Source organism: Rhinoderma darwinii, chromosome 10 (assembly GCF_050947455.1).
Source record: "Rhinoderma darwinii isolate aRhiDar2 chromosome 10, aRhiDar2.hap1, whole genome shotgun sequence".
Classification (NCBI taxonomy): domain Eukaryota; kingdom Metazoa; phylum Chordata; class Amphibia; order Anura; family Rhinodermatidae; genus Rhinoderma; species Rhinoderma darwinii.
The window spans coordinates 51,761,530-51,778,892 of NC_134696.1; the positions used below are offsets into that span (position 1 = coordinate 51,761,530).

General features: G+C 43.6%; 1 protein-coding gene across 2 annotated transcripts in view; it reads right to left on the reverse strand.

Annotated features, from left to right (window-relative positions):
• Positions 1-17,363, reverse strand: part of PTPRH (protein tyrosine phosphatase receptor type H) — a 167,939-nt gene that overhangs the window by 49,977 nt on the left and 100,599 nt on the right. For both annotated transcript variants that reach the window (XM_075839920.1, XM_075839921.1), the window contains one exon: positions 7,305-7,568. In XM_075839920.1, the coding sequence (XP_075696035.1) occupies positions 7,305-7,568 (264 nt within the window). The remainder of the gene's footprint in view (positions 1-7,304; positions 7,569-17,363) is intronic.

The window sequence follows — 17,363 nt, forward strand, 5'->3', positions numbered from 1 at the left end:
ATTGGCTTCATTTGTTTTGCCGCGGTGGCTATTTTTGGGTAAGTGACAGCAGGAAGTGCAGACATACAACTTAGGCCCTGTTCACACCTGCGTCGGTCCGTTGTTCTGTTCTGTCAGAGGAGCAGAACAAAGGAATAACGGAAACAATGACAACAAATCATTGACGTTAATAGGTTCCGTCGGCTCTCCAGTAATCTCAGCCAGATCTGTGATGAAGGCCCCTAACGGAGCCTCCAATGCAGATGTGAATGAGACCTTATATATACTAATACAATATATAATAATGTCATATACACTATATACTGCAGTAGGCATGCCTGCCTGTCAGTACAATCTGTTATATGGCAGCAACATGCAGCTGTCTGTAATATATGAAGCTATAGTAAGAAACGATGTACTACACCCCAACACTGTATTTGATATGCTGAGATTGTCAACCTGGGAAAGAATTGTAAAAAAAAGAGTATATTACAAAGTTACAGCAATACAAGTGCTTTTCTGCAGAGCGTTACACCTTCCCCTCAGGTATCAATACTGAAGTATACCACTTACATGTTGTTTGATTCTTCAATATACCATTGCCATTGATTGCGTATATTGTTATTGTATAGGTGACTCCAGGATCTAAACCAGAAGCTTTATATGTAGCATTTGTAGGAGTTTCATTTATCAGGTTTTTCATTCCATCATTGATAATTACTCTGTATCCTGTAACATTCCCACTAGGGGGCGTCCAAGACACAGTAAGGGTATGTTCACACGGCGGGGGTCCGTAACGGCTGAAATTACGGGGATGTTTCAGCCTGAAAACATCCCCGTAATTTCAGCCGTACCGGCATGTGCAGGCGCTTGAACGCCGCGTCAATTACGGCCGTAATTAGCGCTGCTATTCATTGGAGTCAATGAATAACGGCTCCAATTACGGCCAAAGAAGTGACAGGTCACTTCTTTGACGCGGGCGTCTATTTACGCGCCGTCATTTGACAGCGGCGCGTAAATATACGCCTCGTGTGAACAGACAAACGTCTGCCCATTGCTTTCAATGGGCAGATGTTTGTCAGCGCTATTGAGGCGCTATTTTCGGGCGTAATTCGGGGCAAAAACGCCCGATTTACGTCCGTAAATAGGCCGTGTGAACATACCCTAAAGGAGTTTTTAGTGACGTCTGTTGTAACTATTTGCGTAACTTCTGATGGAACTAAAAATTAAGAAAAAAACAATAATCTCGATTATTAGATTGGGAAAATATATAATTAATACTTCTAATAATGTAATATCGGAATTGTTCCCTTCAGAAGCCAGAACATTAGTATAAATGTATATGGCAGCCTGCATTCTGTAAAGGAAAAAGCTTATGCAAGCGGTCATATTGTTGACGGAAATCACTGCAGCCTGGGTCTTTACAAAGCTTGTATCTTGTTAAGGAGATATTGGGTGAATTTGATTTCTCCTGCTGCCCTAATATGCCCTACTATGTTATTGAAATCACTCTCACTCAGATGTAATGCAATTCTCTCATATAATATTAAAAATGGCTCTAAGGTGGAGCTTCACATGACTGATGGGATTGTAGAGACTGTTCGGACCATAACATCCCAACCAAACAATAAAGGCAGGACTTTGTGACATTGAAAAATAACGATATAATATTAATAATATAACTTTTATAAACATATACATAGCATAGGCATTTTAAACCCTTGGAGACTCAGCCAATTTTGGCATTGTGGACACAGCCAATTTTTTCAAATCGGACGTGTCAATTTATGGGGTAATAACTTGGGAATGCACTTACTTATCCAAGCGATTCTGAGATTATTTTCTCGTGACATATTGTACTTTATGTTAGTGAAAAAATGTGATCAATAAATTCAATATTTATTTGTGAAAAACGCAAACATTTTGAGAAGATTTGCAAAAATGTTGATGTTTCTAAATTTTAATGTATAAGTAATACAACACAAAAGTTACTAGTTAACATTTTCCATATCTCTACTTTATGTTTGCATTGTTTTTTGAACATCCTTTTATTTTTCTAGGACGTTACAAGGCTTAGAACTTTAGCAGCAATTTCTCACATTTTCAAGTAAATTTCAAAGGGCTATTTTGTTATGGACCAGTTCAGTTCTGAAGTGGCTTTGAGGTCCTTATATATTAGATAGTCCCCATAAAACACCCCATTTTGAAAACTCCACCCCTCAACGTATTCAAAACAGCACTTAGAAAGTGTCTTAACCCTTGAGGGTATGTGCACACGTAGTGACCAAAAACGTCTGAAAATACGGAGCTGTTTTCAAGGGAAAACAGCCCCTGATTTTCAGTTTTTTGAGCAACTCGCGTTTTTCGCAGCGTTTTTCGCGGCGTTTTTCACAGCGTTTTTTACGTCCGTTTTTGGAGCTGTTTTGATTGGAGTCTATGAGAAAACGGCTCCAAAAACGTCCAAAGAAGTGTCCTGCACTTCTTTGACGAGGCAGTCATTTTACGCGTCGTCATTTAACAGCTGTCAAACGACGACGCGTAAATTACAGGTCGTCTGCACAGTACGTCGGCAAACCCATTCAAATGAATGGGCAGATGTTTGCCGTCGTATTGTAGCCCTATTTTCAGACGTAAAACGAGGCATAATACGCCTCGTTTACGCCTGAAAATAGGTCGTGTGAACCCAGCATGAGGCGTTTCACAGGAATTAAAGCAATGCAGAAGTGAAATTTACAAATGTAATTTTTTTTTACAAAATTCATTTGTAATAGGTTTTTTTCCGTAACACAGAAGGTTTAACCTGAGAAATGCAACTCAATATTTATTGCCCAAATTCTGCAGTTTATAGAAATATTCCACATGTGGCCCTAGTGTGCTAATTTACTGAAGCACCGGCCTCAGAAGCAAAGGAGCACCTAGAGGATTTTGGGGCCTCCTTTTTATTAGATTATATTTTAGGCACCATGTCAGGTTTGAAGAGGTCTTGTGGTGCCAAAACAGTGGAACCCACCCCAAAAAGACACCATTTTGGAAACTAAACCGCCCAATGAATTAATCTAGGGGTGTAGTGAGCATTTTGACCCCACAGTTTTTTTGCTAAATGTATTTGAATTAAGCTGTAAAAATGAAAATCTAATTTTTTTCCAATAAAACATACAATGTTTTCATTTTTACAAGAAATAAAGGAGAAAAAGCACCCCACAGTTGTAAAGCAATTTCTCCCAAGTAAAACAATACCCCACATGTGGTCATAAACTGATGTTTGAACATATAGCAGCCATCAGAAATGAAGGCGCACCATTTGGCTTTTGGAGCTCAAGTTTTGCTGGAATGTTTTTCAGGTGCCATGTCGCATTTGCAAAGCGCCTGAAAGATCAAAACAGTGGAAACCCCCTAAAAGTGACCCCATTTTAGAAATTACACCCCTATCTTGGGGTATTGTGAGTATTTTGACCCCACAGTTTTTTGCAGAAATTATATGGAAATAGGCCGTGAAAATGAAAATCTAAATTTTTTTCAAAGAAAATGTAGGTTTAGCTAATTTGTTTTAATTTATACAAGGACTAAAGGAGAAAAAGCCCCCCAATATTTGTAAAGCAATTTCTCCTGAGTAAGACAACCTGTGAGTGTACCCTGAGCTGCTCACACAGCTTGTACATTTTTATCCCATACCTCGCCCTCTTACTGGGCAGGTATTGGTGGAATTTTAGCCTCCCCTTAAAATGTAGAAGGGACTCGTCTATTGAAATGTTATTTTCGGTGGTGTACACTTCTTAAAATTTGGTGCTAAAGTGATCAATGACTAGCCAGATTTTAAATAGGCGGTCATATTTGGGGTCATCACGGGTCGGGCACTGTGCATTATCATTATAATGCAAAAACTTTGAAATTGATTCAAAGCGAGTCAGGTTCATGGCCATGCGGTAAATTGGGGTGTTGTATAAAACATCTGTACTCCAGTACTGCCTAGTCTTTGGCTTCTTCACTAGACCCATATGCAGCACCAGTCCCCAAAATGTCCTCATATCCGCTGCATCTACAGGGGTCCACATGAGGGGGTCTAGCATATGATGATGCGGGGTTCTGGGCAATACATTCCTGGGCGAAGAAATTGGTCTGGGGCACCATTAAATTCACAAATTCCTCACTGAAAAAAAACCTTAAAAAAGTATATTTCTGTGAGGCCTTCAGTCTCAAAATTAATTCCTGAGTTGCCCATGAAATCAGGTATCTGAGGCTGATAATTTACAGGGGCTAGGTTCCGCATGAGCACAGTAATTGCGGGGGTTTCCTCTGCTTATGTTCCGGGGACGCCTTTGCGTGAGTTCCTCATCACCGGATGATGAGGAAGAGGAGGAGGACAAGATGTATGGGGCAAATTCCTCTTCTACCTCGCTGGCCGAATCAGTGTCAGAGGCCAGGAGGGCATATGTCTCCTCTGCTGAATAGACCCTTTGGGATCATTGGGAAATTTTTATTAGTGGGGTGTGTAGTGCTTCAATACGTGTAATACTCAATTTATTTTTACACAGGGGGTTGTGTGTGTTGTGCTTTTACACGTGTATAGATGTACAAAATAAAAAAAATTGGAGAATAAAAAGTACTGAATAAACTTCAGTAAATAAAAAAAACATACGGCAATATAAAACTGCAAAAAAAGTTCTGACTTCCTGACACTAAGCAATTATCCCTTACTGTAGTATAAAAAATATGCTACGAACTTCAGTAAAAACCAAACTGAACGTCCGTCACTGACTGACGCTAAATCTGTAGTGCTAAAAATACTGTAGTATAAAAATTATACTGCAGGAAATTTAGACTAAAACTATACACCTACGTAAAATTTAGTGAGCGAACTTCAGTAAAAAGCAAACTGAACGTCCGTCACTAACTGACGCTAATCCTGTAACGCTACGGTATCACTTACTGATGCTAATAAAAAAACTGTAGTATAAAAAATATACTACAGTAAATTCACACTAACTCCCTACTTAACCTGGCTATATATATTTTTTTACTTTTCACCTTTCTTTACAGTTTTATAAAAGGCCAAAAACCTGCGTCAACAAATTACCACTGAGGCTGATTATAGACTCAGCACTCAGTGGCCGCAGGGCGCACACAAAAAGATGATGCTGTAAAAATAGGCAAAAAACTGAGCTAAAAAATTAGCACAAATGCTGATCAGTGATGGCGGTCACTGATCAGTGCTCAGTGGTTGCAGGTTGGACACAAAAAAATTGGTGCAGGTATAAAAAAAAAAAAGGCCAAAGTAAAACCTGCGTCAGAAAATTACCATTGAGCGGATTGTAGACTTAGCACTTAGTAGCCGCAGGGCGCACACAGGTAGATGGTGCAGTAAAAAAAGACCTAAAATAAAGAAAACCTGCACCAATAACTGAGCACAAATATCCATCAGTGATTGCAGTCACTGATCAGTACTCAGCGGCTGCAGGGTATAACACATGGAGATGGTGCTGTTAGAAAAATTAAAAATAAAAGCAAAAAAAAAAAAACCTGCGTCAAAAATAATTACCACAGATGCTGATCAGTGATGTGGTCACTGATCAGCACTCAGTGGCCGCAGGGCGCACACATGGAGATGGTGCAGAGGAAAAATTAACCAAAAAAAAGGCCTGTGGCAAAAATGTAGCACAGTGACCGCACAGCGGTCACAGATCATTGCACAGCGGCCGCAGGACAGGGAGGTGGGGTGGGGGGAGAAGGGTCAGGGAAATTTAGGGACAGATCACAGTGCTGCTACTAAAAAAAGGCAAATGAAAACAGCAGCAGCACAGTTGATGATGAGGAGTCGGACGATGATGATAATGACAACAGAATGCAGGAGACGACGATCGCCAGCAACACAGGCCTCAAAAATGGTCAGTATGGTTCACAGTAGGTATGCACCAGCTCTGCTTACTGTTCCTAAGTAGAATGAAGTGGCAGAGCTGGTGTAGGGTGTTTGAAACACCCGCAATGGCTACGATTGGTCGGTCTGTGCAGACCGACCAATTGTAGCGATCGGGGAGGGGGCGCCGGGTTCCACCGGCCACTGAGTGCAAGGCAGATATTGATGCTGTCCTAGACAGCACCAATCACCACCTATCACTGTGCCCTGTGGCACAGTGATAGGTATATGCCGAAAAAAGCTGCGATTGGCCGCTCAGAATTGACAGCGATCGCTGATGCGGGGGGGGGGGGGGGGGTCACGTGTTCCCCCTAGGAGATGGGTAAAGATGGCCTGCTGTCAGGGTCAGCAGCCATATTTACTCGGTCACCGTGGTCTTACACACGGTTACCGCTTAACAATCCAACGTAACCGTATCTTGGATTGCGTTAAGACCTTGGCGACCGCAACGTAATAATACGTTGCATGTCGCCAAGGGGTTAATGTACATAAGATATTCCAAACCATCTGGAGCACCGAAGGAGAAGGCCTTTGAGGGCATTTATAAAACAGTGTCCGAGGAAAATTTCCAGTAGCAGTGCACCGACTCAGGGTGGCAAATCTACCCAGACACTGTATGACACTAATTCCAGCTCCCCGGGACCAACCGGGCAGGAACTTCCCCGCACCATTATTTAAATTGCAAATCTCCCAGCAAAATCGGGACACCATATCTCCTATGGGCCAGACAAACCTCCGGAATAAAAAAAAATCATTAAAAAGGGGTTCTGTTTTCCCAACTACTACTTTGGAATCATATTTTTGGGAGAACTATCTGTGTGGCACTATTATTTTTGGGGGCACTATCTGTATGACACTATGTTGGGAGGCAATATCTCCATGTCACTAATTTTTTTGCAATTTTTATAATTTAACTTTATGTCTAAGCAACACTTTGTATCATAATACTGGAGCCTTGAATGATATAAAGATATATTAATATATTAAATCGGCACAGAGGATGATATTGAGGCTTGGACCAGTCTTAGGGTATGTGCACACGAGAACTGGCTTTTACGTCTGAAAAGACAGACTGTTTTCAGGAGAAAACAGCTCTGTCGTTTCAGACGTAAAAGCTCCTCCTCGTATTATGCGAGGCGTCTTTGATGGCCGAACATTTGAGCTGTTCTTCATTGTATTCAATGAAAAACGGCTCAAATTACGTTTCAAAGAAGTGCCCTGCAGCTGTCAAACGACAACACGTACATTACTGGTCGTCGGCACAGTACGTCGGCAAACCCATTCAAATGAATGGGCAGATGTTTGCCAACGTATTGGAGCCGTATTTTCAGGCGTAAATCGAGGCATAATACGCCTCGTTTACGCCTGAAAATAGGTCGTGTGAACCCAGCCTTATAGAGAACAAGATACTTACGTGTTGTACGTGATATCTTCTGAAATGCGCTGCTCTGAACTTCATTTTCCGTCACAGTGTAGATGGTGAAATTATAATTACTTCCTGGCGACAGTCCTGTTATAAGCGCATAGCTGTTGTTACTAGAAACAGATTTGTTGAGTTGTTCTATAAAAATTTTGTATCTATAGGTTTTTGCATTGACATCAGTAGGGATGGACCAACTGAGATTCATTTGATTCGTCCATACATCAGTGACGTGGAAACCAGACACACTGGAGGGCACTGAGAGGGTACAAAATGGGAAACATTAGATTACAATGTATTCCAGATGCATGAGGCCTATACGATCATCAGTAGGACTGTAGTGTTGGGTATAAGACATCAGTGCTCTTTGTACAACAGTATTACAATTTATATCATGTGGACCCAGCAGAAGTCATTAAGTCATAAGCAATGGGTATTGAATTAATTATGTCATTTATGAATATAGAAATAAAAAGACTTAATGACCAGGTATTCTTTTTAGCTTTTCATAGAGCCAAAACTTTTTTATTCTTCCATGGACACAGCCATATGAGGGCTTCCCCCCCCCCCCCCCCACATAATGAGTTGTATATTTCGATGGCACCATTTTAGGGTACACATAATACGTTGTTCAACTTTATTAACTTTTTTTTGGGGGGGGGGGATTGAAAAAATCGACTATCCCACCATTTTATATTGTGTTTTAAATGTACACTGCTCACCACGTGGTGTAAATAATGTAATGGCTTTATTCTCTGGGTCAGTACGATACCAAATATGTATAGTTTTTTTGATGTTTTACTACTTTTTCACAGTAAAAAGACTTTTGAACAAAAATTATTTGTTTCTGCATCGCCGCATTCCAAGAATCATAACTTTTTTTATTTTTCCATCGATGTCGCTATATGTGGGCTTGAATTTTTTATGTTACAAGATGTTTTTATTGGTACCATTTTGGGGTACATGGGCTTATTAATTAACTTTTATTTACTTATTATTTGGGGGGGTCTGGTAGGACAAAAGGAACTACGCCATTTTTTTTTTTTTGCATGGCGCTCACCATGCAGTTTAAATAACGTATAAACATTATTGTTTGGGTAGTTACGATTGTGACTACACCATATATTGGTTTTTTTCTTTCACTTTAGCAAAATAAAACCACTTTTTATTGAAAATGCCGTTTGATAAATTAAAATAAAAATGTAAAAAATATGTCACAGCTAGGCAACCGTGGGAGATACAAGAAGGGGACTTTTCTGTGACATACAGTAATGTGCAAAACTTTTAGGCAGTGGTGGAAAAATGCTGCAAAGGAAGAATGCATTAAAAAAAATCAAAGTGTTAAAAAAAGTTTTTTTTCTCTCAGTTAACAAAATTCATAGTGAATGAACAGAAGAGAAATCTAAACCAAATCAATATTTGGTGTGACCACACTTTGCCTTCAAAATGGCATCAATTCTTCTAGGTACACTTGCACACAGTCATGGATTTTGTAGGATTATAGTCAGGTGTATCATTAACCAATTATACCAAAGAGGTTATAATGATCATCATTTTCATATGTAGGAAGAAACACAGTCATTTACTGTAAGGCTGGGTTCACACGACCTATTTTCAGACGTAAACGAGGCGTATTATGCCTCGTTTTACGTCTGAAAATAGGGCTACAATACGTCGGCAAACATCTGCCCATTCATTTGAATGGGTTTGCCGACGTACTGTGCAGACAACCTGTCATTTACGCGTCGTCGTTTGACAGCTGTCAAACGACGACGCGTAAAAATACAGCCTCGTCAAAAGCAGTGCAGGACACTTCTTCCAGACGTAATTTGAGCCGTTCTTCATTGAACTCAATGAAGCACAGCTCAAAATTTACGGCTGTCAGAGAAGCCTCGCAAAATGCGAGGAGGAGCATTTACGTCTGAAACGAGGCAGCTGTTTTCTCCTGAAAACAGTCTGTCTTTTCAGACGTAAAAGCCTGCTACCGTGTGCACATACCCTTAGAGAAACAGCAGTGTAGGAGAATTAAAACAGTGAGGAACAGAAAAAACTCTGCTACAAAATGTAAGGTTGTTTCATGCCACAGGTCCACGATGGCAAGAATGAGCTCAGTAACAAGACACAAGGTAATTATACTGCATCAACAAGGTCTCTCCCAGACAAACATTTCAATGCAGACTGGGGTTTCAAAATGTGCTGTTCAAGCTCTTTCGAAGAAGCACAACGAAATGGGCAATGTTGAGGACCGTAGACGCAGTGGTCGGCCAAGGAAACTTAGTGCAGCGGATCAAAGACACATCATGCTTACTTCCCTTCTAAATCGAAAAGATATCCAGCAGTGCCATCAGCTCAGAACTGGCAGAAACCAGTGGGACCCAGGTACACCCAGCTACTGTTCGGAGAAGTCTGGCCAGATGTGGTCTTCATGGAAAAATTGCGGCCAAAAAGCCATACCTTCGACGTGGAAACAAGGCCAAGCAAATCAACTATGCACAAAAACATATAAACTGGGGTTCAGAAGAACGGCAGCAGGTGCTCTGGACTGATAAGTCAAAATGTGAAATATTTGGCTGTAACAGAAGGCAGTTTGTTTTCTGAAGGGCTGGAGAGCGGAAGATCATGCAATACCATCAGGGAGGCGTCTGATTGGCTCCAAATTTATTCTGCAGCAGGACAACAACACCAAACATACAGTCAATGTCATTAAGAACAATCTTCAGTGTAAAGAAGAACAAGGAGCCTTGGAGGAGATGATATTGTTACCACAAAGCCCTGATCTCAACATCATCGAGTTTGTCTGGGATGAAGAAACAGAAAGATTTGAGGAAGCCTACATCCACAGAAGATATGTGGTTAGTTCTCCAAGATGTCTAGAACAACCTCCCTGCTGAGTTCCCTTAAAAACTGTGTGCAAGTGTACCTAGAAGAATTGATGCTGTTTTGAATGGAAAGGGTGGTCATACCAAGTGGTTATTTGAGTCCCCTCTCTCTGTCTAACTGCTCAGTGACACAGTGGCCATTTACCACAACATCTGAGGGGTTTGTTTGCCAAGATCTGAGTCATCTCCATTTCATCTTGGCCGTTTCAAGCTTGAAACGGCCATCACCCGTCGAGTATGGTGCGGGCTCAAAAAGATCTTGCTTCTCTCAGCCCCTCCAACCTATATGTTTGGCACTATTTTAGGAGGACTACATGTAGCACTATTATTGGGAGCATTAGGGGGTAGTTTGTGTGGCACTATGATTTTTGAGGACAGTATTTGTATGGCAATATGTGAAGGAGAACTATCTTCATGTCACTAATATTTTTGGAAGCAGTAGCTTTGTGGCACTATTAGGGTTGGGGACACTTGAAATACCATTTAAAAATGAACAGGTGATAGTATAGCAGCAACATGATAAAGTATTGTGAACTGAGCTTAGTTCTCATACGGTATTCATATAATGAGCTTGATTCTAGTACTTATTTACTGTGTGTTAAGGATCTGCCAGGCACAGCTTCTGTATCCACGCCCATAGCTAATCAGTCTGCACCTGCTTCTATGTCTGTGAGACTGACTCCATCTTCCACCACTCAGGATGGCAGGCTTAGGAGTGGGAGAGCCTATCACAGCCTGGCCAGACGGAGCTAGCTCCCGCCCTCTGTCTATTTATACCTGCCTTTCCTGTTCCTCCTTGCTTGTGATTCTTCTCGTTTTGTTTCCTGGCACTGCTTCAGCTTCTTGAACCATTTGACCCTGCTTCTTATTGACCCTGGCTTACTGACTACTCTCCTGCTCTGCGTTTGGTACCTCGTACACTCCTGGTTTGACTCGGCTTGTTCACTACTCTCCTGCTCTGCGTTTGGTACCTCGTACACTCCTGGTTTGACTCGGCTCGTTCACCACTCTTGTTGCTCACGGTGTTGCCGTGGGCAACTGCCCCTTTTCCCTTGCTTCTGTGTACCCTTGTCTGTTTGTCTGTCGTGCACTTATTGAGCGTAGGGACAGTCGCCCAGTTGTACCCCGTCGCCTAGGGCGGGTCGTTGCAAGTAGGCAGGGACTGAGTGTCGGGTAGTTTAGGGCTCACTTGTCTTTTCCTTACCCCCATCATTACATAATCACAAGCCCATATACCTACTCTACCCTGGTCCCTCACACTACTATGGACCCCCTTGAGACCCTGGTTCAGCAAATGCAGGTTCTCTCCCTACAGGTCCAGGCCCTGGCTCAGAGGGTCAACCAGCCTGATGCTACCATGGTAGTGCCCCTCACCTCACCTCTTGAACCCCACCTCAAGTTGCCTGACCGGTTCTCAGGGGACCGGAAGACTTTTCTCTCCTTTCGGGAGAGTTATAGGCTCTATTTTCGTTTAAAGCCCCACTCCTCAGGTTCTGAGAGCCAGCGGGTGGGTATAATTATGTCCCGGCTCCAGGAAGGGCCCCAAGAATGGGCCTTCTCCTTGGCTCCTGACGCCCCTGAACTTTCCTCCGTTGATCTTTTATTTTCTGCTCTCTGACTCATTTATGACGAGACTGAAAGGACTGCCTTTGCCGAGAGTCAGCTGGTGACCTTACGTCAGGGTAAGAGACCTGTTGAGGAGTATTGCTCTGACTTTAGGAAGTGGTGCGTAGCTTCTCGGTGGAATGACCCTGCCTTAAGGTGCCAGTTTAGGTTGGGTCTGTCGAACGCCCTGAAAGACCTGCTAGTTAGCTATCCCTCTTCTGACTCCCTTGACCAGGTTATGGCTTTAGCGGTACGACTTGACCGACGTCTCAGAGAACGACAACGTGAACGTTTTTGTGTTTTCTCCTCTAACTCCCCCATGATGCCTCCCGAGGTTCTGTTGCTTCGTTCTTCCACGGAAGACTCGGAGGTACCTATGCAACTCGGGGCCTCCGTGTCCCCCCAACAACGTAGAGAGTTCCGCAGGAAGAATGGTCTCTGCTTCTATTGTGGGGATGACAAGCATCAAGTGAACAACTGTCCTAGGCGTAAGAATAAGCAGCCGGAAAACTTCCGCGCCTAAGTGATCATCGGGGAGGTCACTTGGGCGCGCAGGTATTTCCCATAAATATGAAACGTAATAAAATCTTGCTTCCCTTTCAGGTCTCTTTTGGTGGTAGGTCTGCTACCGGCAGTGCCTTCGTGGATTCAGGGTCGTCTGCTAATATCATGTCTGTGGAATTTGCTATGTCTCTAGCTATGCCTTTGATTGATTTGCCTAAACCTGTCCCGGTAGTGGGTATCGACTCCACTCCTCTTGCTAATGGTTATTTTACACAGCATACCCCTGTTTTTGAACTCCTTCTTGGCTCCATGCATTTGGAGCAGTGCTCTGTACTGTTGATGCAGGGATTATCGTCCGATTTGGTTTTAGGCCTTCCCTGGTTGCAGTTGCATAATCCCACGTTTGACTGGAATACTGGGGATCTTACCAAATGGGGTAATGAATGCTTGACGTCATGTTTTTCTGTTAATTCTATTTCTCCCCCTGAGGAGGTGAACACGCTACCTGAGTTTGTTCAGGACTTCGCTGATGTTTTCTCTAAGGAGGCCTCCGAAGTGTTACCTCCTCATAGAGAATACGATTGCGCTATCGATTTGGTACCAGGAGCTAAGCTCCCTAAGGGTAGGATATTTAATCTCTCTTGTCCCGAATGTGAAGCCATGAGAGAGTATATCCAGGAATGCCTAGCCAAGGCTTACATTCGCCCCTCTACTTCTCCGGTAGGTGCTGGCTTCTTCTTCGTAGGGAAGAAGGATGGTGGTCTTAGGCCATGCATTGACTACCGTAACTTGAATAAGGTCACTGTAAGGAACCAGTATTCCCTTCCTTTGATTCCTGATCTCTTTAATCAGGTTCAGGGGGCCCAATGGTTCTCTAAGTTTGATCTACGGGGGGTGTATAACCTTATCCGCATCAAAGAGGGGGATGAGTGGAAGACTGCGTTTAACACGCCCGAAGGTCATTTTGAATACCTCGTCATGCCCTTTGGGTTGTGTAATGCTCCCGCGGTCTTCCAGCATTTCATAAATGAGATTTTAAGCGATTACCTGGGGGTATTTCTTGTAGTGTACCTTGATGACATACTTGTGTTTTCCAAGGACTGGTCCTCCCACATTGAGCATGTCAGGAAGGTGCTCCAGGTCCTTCGGGAAAACGTGTGTGTTTGGGGTGCAGGAGATACCATTTTTGGGTCAAATCCTCACTCCTCATGAATTCCGCATGGACCCCGCCAAGGTCCAGGCTGTGGCGGAATGGGTCCAACTTGTCTCCCTGAAGGCGTTACAGTGCTTCTCGCTAATTATTACAGGAGATTTATTGCTAGCTTCTCGGTCATCGCTAAGCCTCTTACGGACCTCACTCGCAAGGGTGCTGATCTCCTCCGCTGGCCTACTGAGGCTGTCCAGGCTTTTGAGGTCCTTAAGAAGTGCTTTATCTCGGCCCCGGTGTTGGTTCAGCCCAACCAAATGGAGCCATTTATCGTGGAGGTTGACGTGTCCGAGGTGGGAGTGGGGGCTGTCTTGTCTAAGGGTACCAGGTCCCTCACCCATCTCCGTCCCTGTGCCTACTTCTCCAGGAAGTTTTCGCCCACTGAGAGTAACTATGATATTGGCAACCGCGAACTCTTAGCCATTAAATGGGCATTTGAAGAGTGGCGCCACTTCCTGGAGGGGACTAGGCACCAGGTAACGGTCCTTACCGACCACAAGAATCTGGTTTTCCTAGAATCTGCCCGGAGGCTAAACCCGAGACAAGCTCGATGGGCGTTATTTTTTACCAGATTAAATTTTTTGGTTACATAGGGCTGGGTCTAAAAATATTAAGGCTGATGCACTGTTGCGTAGCTTCATGGCCAGCCCTCCTTCGGAGGAAGATCCTGCTTGTATTTTGCCTCCAGGAATAATTTCCTCTATTGATTCTGATTTAGTCTCTGAAATTGCTGCTTATCAAGGTTCAGCTCCCGGGAACCTTCCTGAGAACAAGCTGTTTGTTCCCATGCAATTCCGGCTAAGGCTACTTAGGGAAAATCATGACTCCGCACTATCTGGTCTTCCAGGCATCCTGGGTACCAAGCACCTCATTGCCAGAAACTATTGGTGGCCTGGGTTGCCTAAAGACGTTAAGGCCTACGTCGCCGCTTGTGAGGTTTGTGCTAGGTCCAAGACTCCCAGGTCCCGACCAGCGGGCTTACTACGTTCTTTGCCCATTCCCCAGAGACCTTGGACCCATATCTCCATGGATTTTATCACCGATTTGCCTCCATCTCAAGGCAAGTCGGTGGTGTGGGTTGTAGTAGACCGCTTCAATAAGATGTGCCACTTTGTGCCCCTCAAAAAACTACCCAATGCTAAGACGTTAGCTACCTTGTTTGTCAAACACATCCTGCATCTCCATGGGGTCCCTGTCAATATTGTTTCTGACAGAGGGGTGCAATTTGTTTCTTTGTTTTGGAGAGCCTTCTGTAAAAAGTTGGAGATTGATCTGTCCTTCTCCTCTGCCTTCCATCCTGAAACTAATGGCCAAACCGAGAGGACTAATCAGTCTCTAGAGCAATATTTAAGGTGTTTTATCTCTGACTGTCAATATGATTGGGTCTCATTCATTCCCCTCGCCGAATTTTCCCTTAATAACCGGGTCAGTAACTCGTCAGGGGTCTCCCCTTTTTCTGTAATTTTGCGTTTAATCCACGGTTCTCCTCAGTTTCACCTGGTAGTTCCAACAATCCCGAGGTAGAGGTCGTTCATCGGGAACTGTGCACAGTCTGGGCCCAGGTTCAGAAGAACCTAGAGGCGTCCCAGAGCATACAAAAAACTCAGGCAGATAGAAGACGTTCTGCTAACCCCTTGTTTATAGTCGGGGATCTGGTGTGACTATCGTCAAAGAACTTGCGCCTTAAAGTCCCGTCCAAGAATTTGCTCCCCGGTTTATAGGGCCGTACAAGGTCATTGAAGTCCTCAATCCTGTCTCCTTCCGACTGGAGTTGCCCTCATCTTTTCGAGTACACGACGTGTTTCATGCCTCCCTCCTTAAACGCTGCTCCCCGTCCTTGGCTCCCTCGAGGAAACCTCCTGTCCCCGTTCTCACCCCTGAGGGGGTAGAATTCGAGGTGGCAAAGATTGTGGACAGCAAGATGGTCCAAGGCTCCCTCCAGTACCTGGTCCATTGGAGAGGATACGGGCCTGAGGAGAAGACTTGTGTACCCGCCCGGGATGTTCACGCTGGGGTATTGGTCAGGAGGTTCCACCTTCGTTTCCCCAATAAACCAGGTCCATCTAGAAAGGGTCCGGTGGCCCCTCATAAAAGTGGGGGTACTGTTAAGGATCTGCCAGGCACAGCTTCTGTATCCACGCCCATAGGTAATCAGTCTGCACCTGCTTCTATGTCTGTGAGACTGACTCCATCTTCCACCACTCAGGATGGCAGGCTTAGGAGTGGGAGAGCCTATCACAGCCTGGCCAGACGGAGCTAGCTCCCGCCCTCTGTCTATTTATACCTGCCTTTCCTGTTCCTCCTTGCTTGTGATTCTTCTCGTTTTGTTTCCTGGCCCTGCTGCAGCTTCTTGAACCATTTGACCCTGCTTCTTATTGACCCTGGCTTACTGACTACTCTCCTGCTCTGCGTTTGGTGCCTCGTACACTCCTGGTTTGACTCGGCTCGTTCACCACTCTTGTTGCTCACGGTGTTGCCGTGGGCAACTGCCCCTTTTCCCTTGCTTCTGTGTACCCTTGTCTGTTTGTCTGTCGTGCACTTATTGAGCGTAGGGACCGTCGCCCAGTTGTACCCCGTCGCCTAGGGCGGGTCGTTGCAAGTAGGCAGGGACTGAGTGGCGGGTAGATTAGGGCTCACTTGTCTTTTCCTTACCCCCATCATTACACTGTGCTTGTTTCTGGCACTGTATGTACTGAGCTTTTTCTGGTACAATATATATGTAGCGAGCTTGGTTTTTGTTCTTGCGCTGTATATATGTACTGAGCTTTGTTCTGGTGCTGTATTTATGTACTGAGCTTTGTTCTGGTGCTGCATATATGTACTGAGCTTTGTTCTGGTGCTGTATTTATGCGCTGAGCTTGGTTCTGGCACTGTATATATGTACTGTGCTTGGGTCTGGTGTTGTATTTATGTGTAAGCTTGGTTCTGGTATTATATTTGTGTTATGAGCTTTGTTCTGGTGCTGTACATATGTATTGAGCTTTGTTCTGGTACTGTATTTATGCACTTAGCTTTGTTCTGGTGCTGTATATTTGTACTGATCTTGGTTCTGATGTTGTATCTATGTAATGAGCTTGGTTCTGGTGCTTTGTATATGTATTGAGTTTGGTTCTGGTGCTGTATATTTGTGCTGTGCTTTGTTCTGGTGTTGTATATATGTACGGAGCTTGGATCTAGTACTGTATTTATGTACTGAGCTTGGTTCTGAAACTGCATATATGTATTGAGCTTGGTTCTGATGTTCTATATGTACTGAGCTTGGTTCTAGAACTGTATTTATGTACGGAGCTTGGTTCTGGTTCTGTATACAGATGTAGCCGTCTTTAGCTTGACTTTTAACACATTAAATACACAGTGGAAAGATCCCTTATCTTGACTTTTTCAATGACTTTTCAATAGCTTTTGTTGTGATATCACGCTGCAGCAAGTTATCAGTCAAGTTAAAGATGGCTACATCCATATATGTACTGAGCTTTGTTCTGGTGCTCTATATATGTACTGAGCTTTGTTCTGGTACTGTATTTTTGTACTAAGCTTGATTTTGGTACTGTATGTACTAAGCTTAGTACTGGTACCCTGTTTGTGTACTTTGCTTGATTCTGGTGCCGTAATTAGGAACTGAGCTTGGTTCTAGTGTAAAAAAAAAAAGTGGAAAATGTTTTCCAACTTTCCCCCTTTCTGCGGGTGCACACTCTAATGGACTGTGCATGTCAATGATGCTGAATGTGCAGATAAATTGTAGGTCTAAAATGGATGAGTGTAATATAGTGAGTGCGGGAAGTTAGGTATATAATGCTTGAGAGTAATATATTGTAGTGAGTGCAGGGAGGTAGATATGTCAGTTACCAGAAGGTAAAT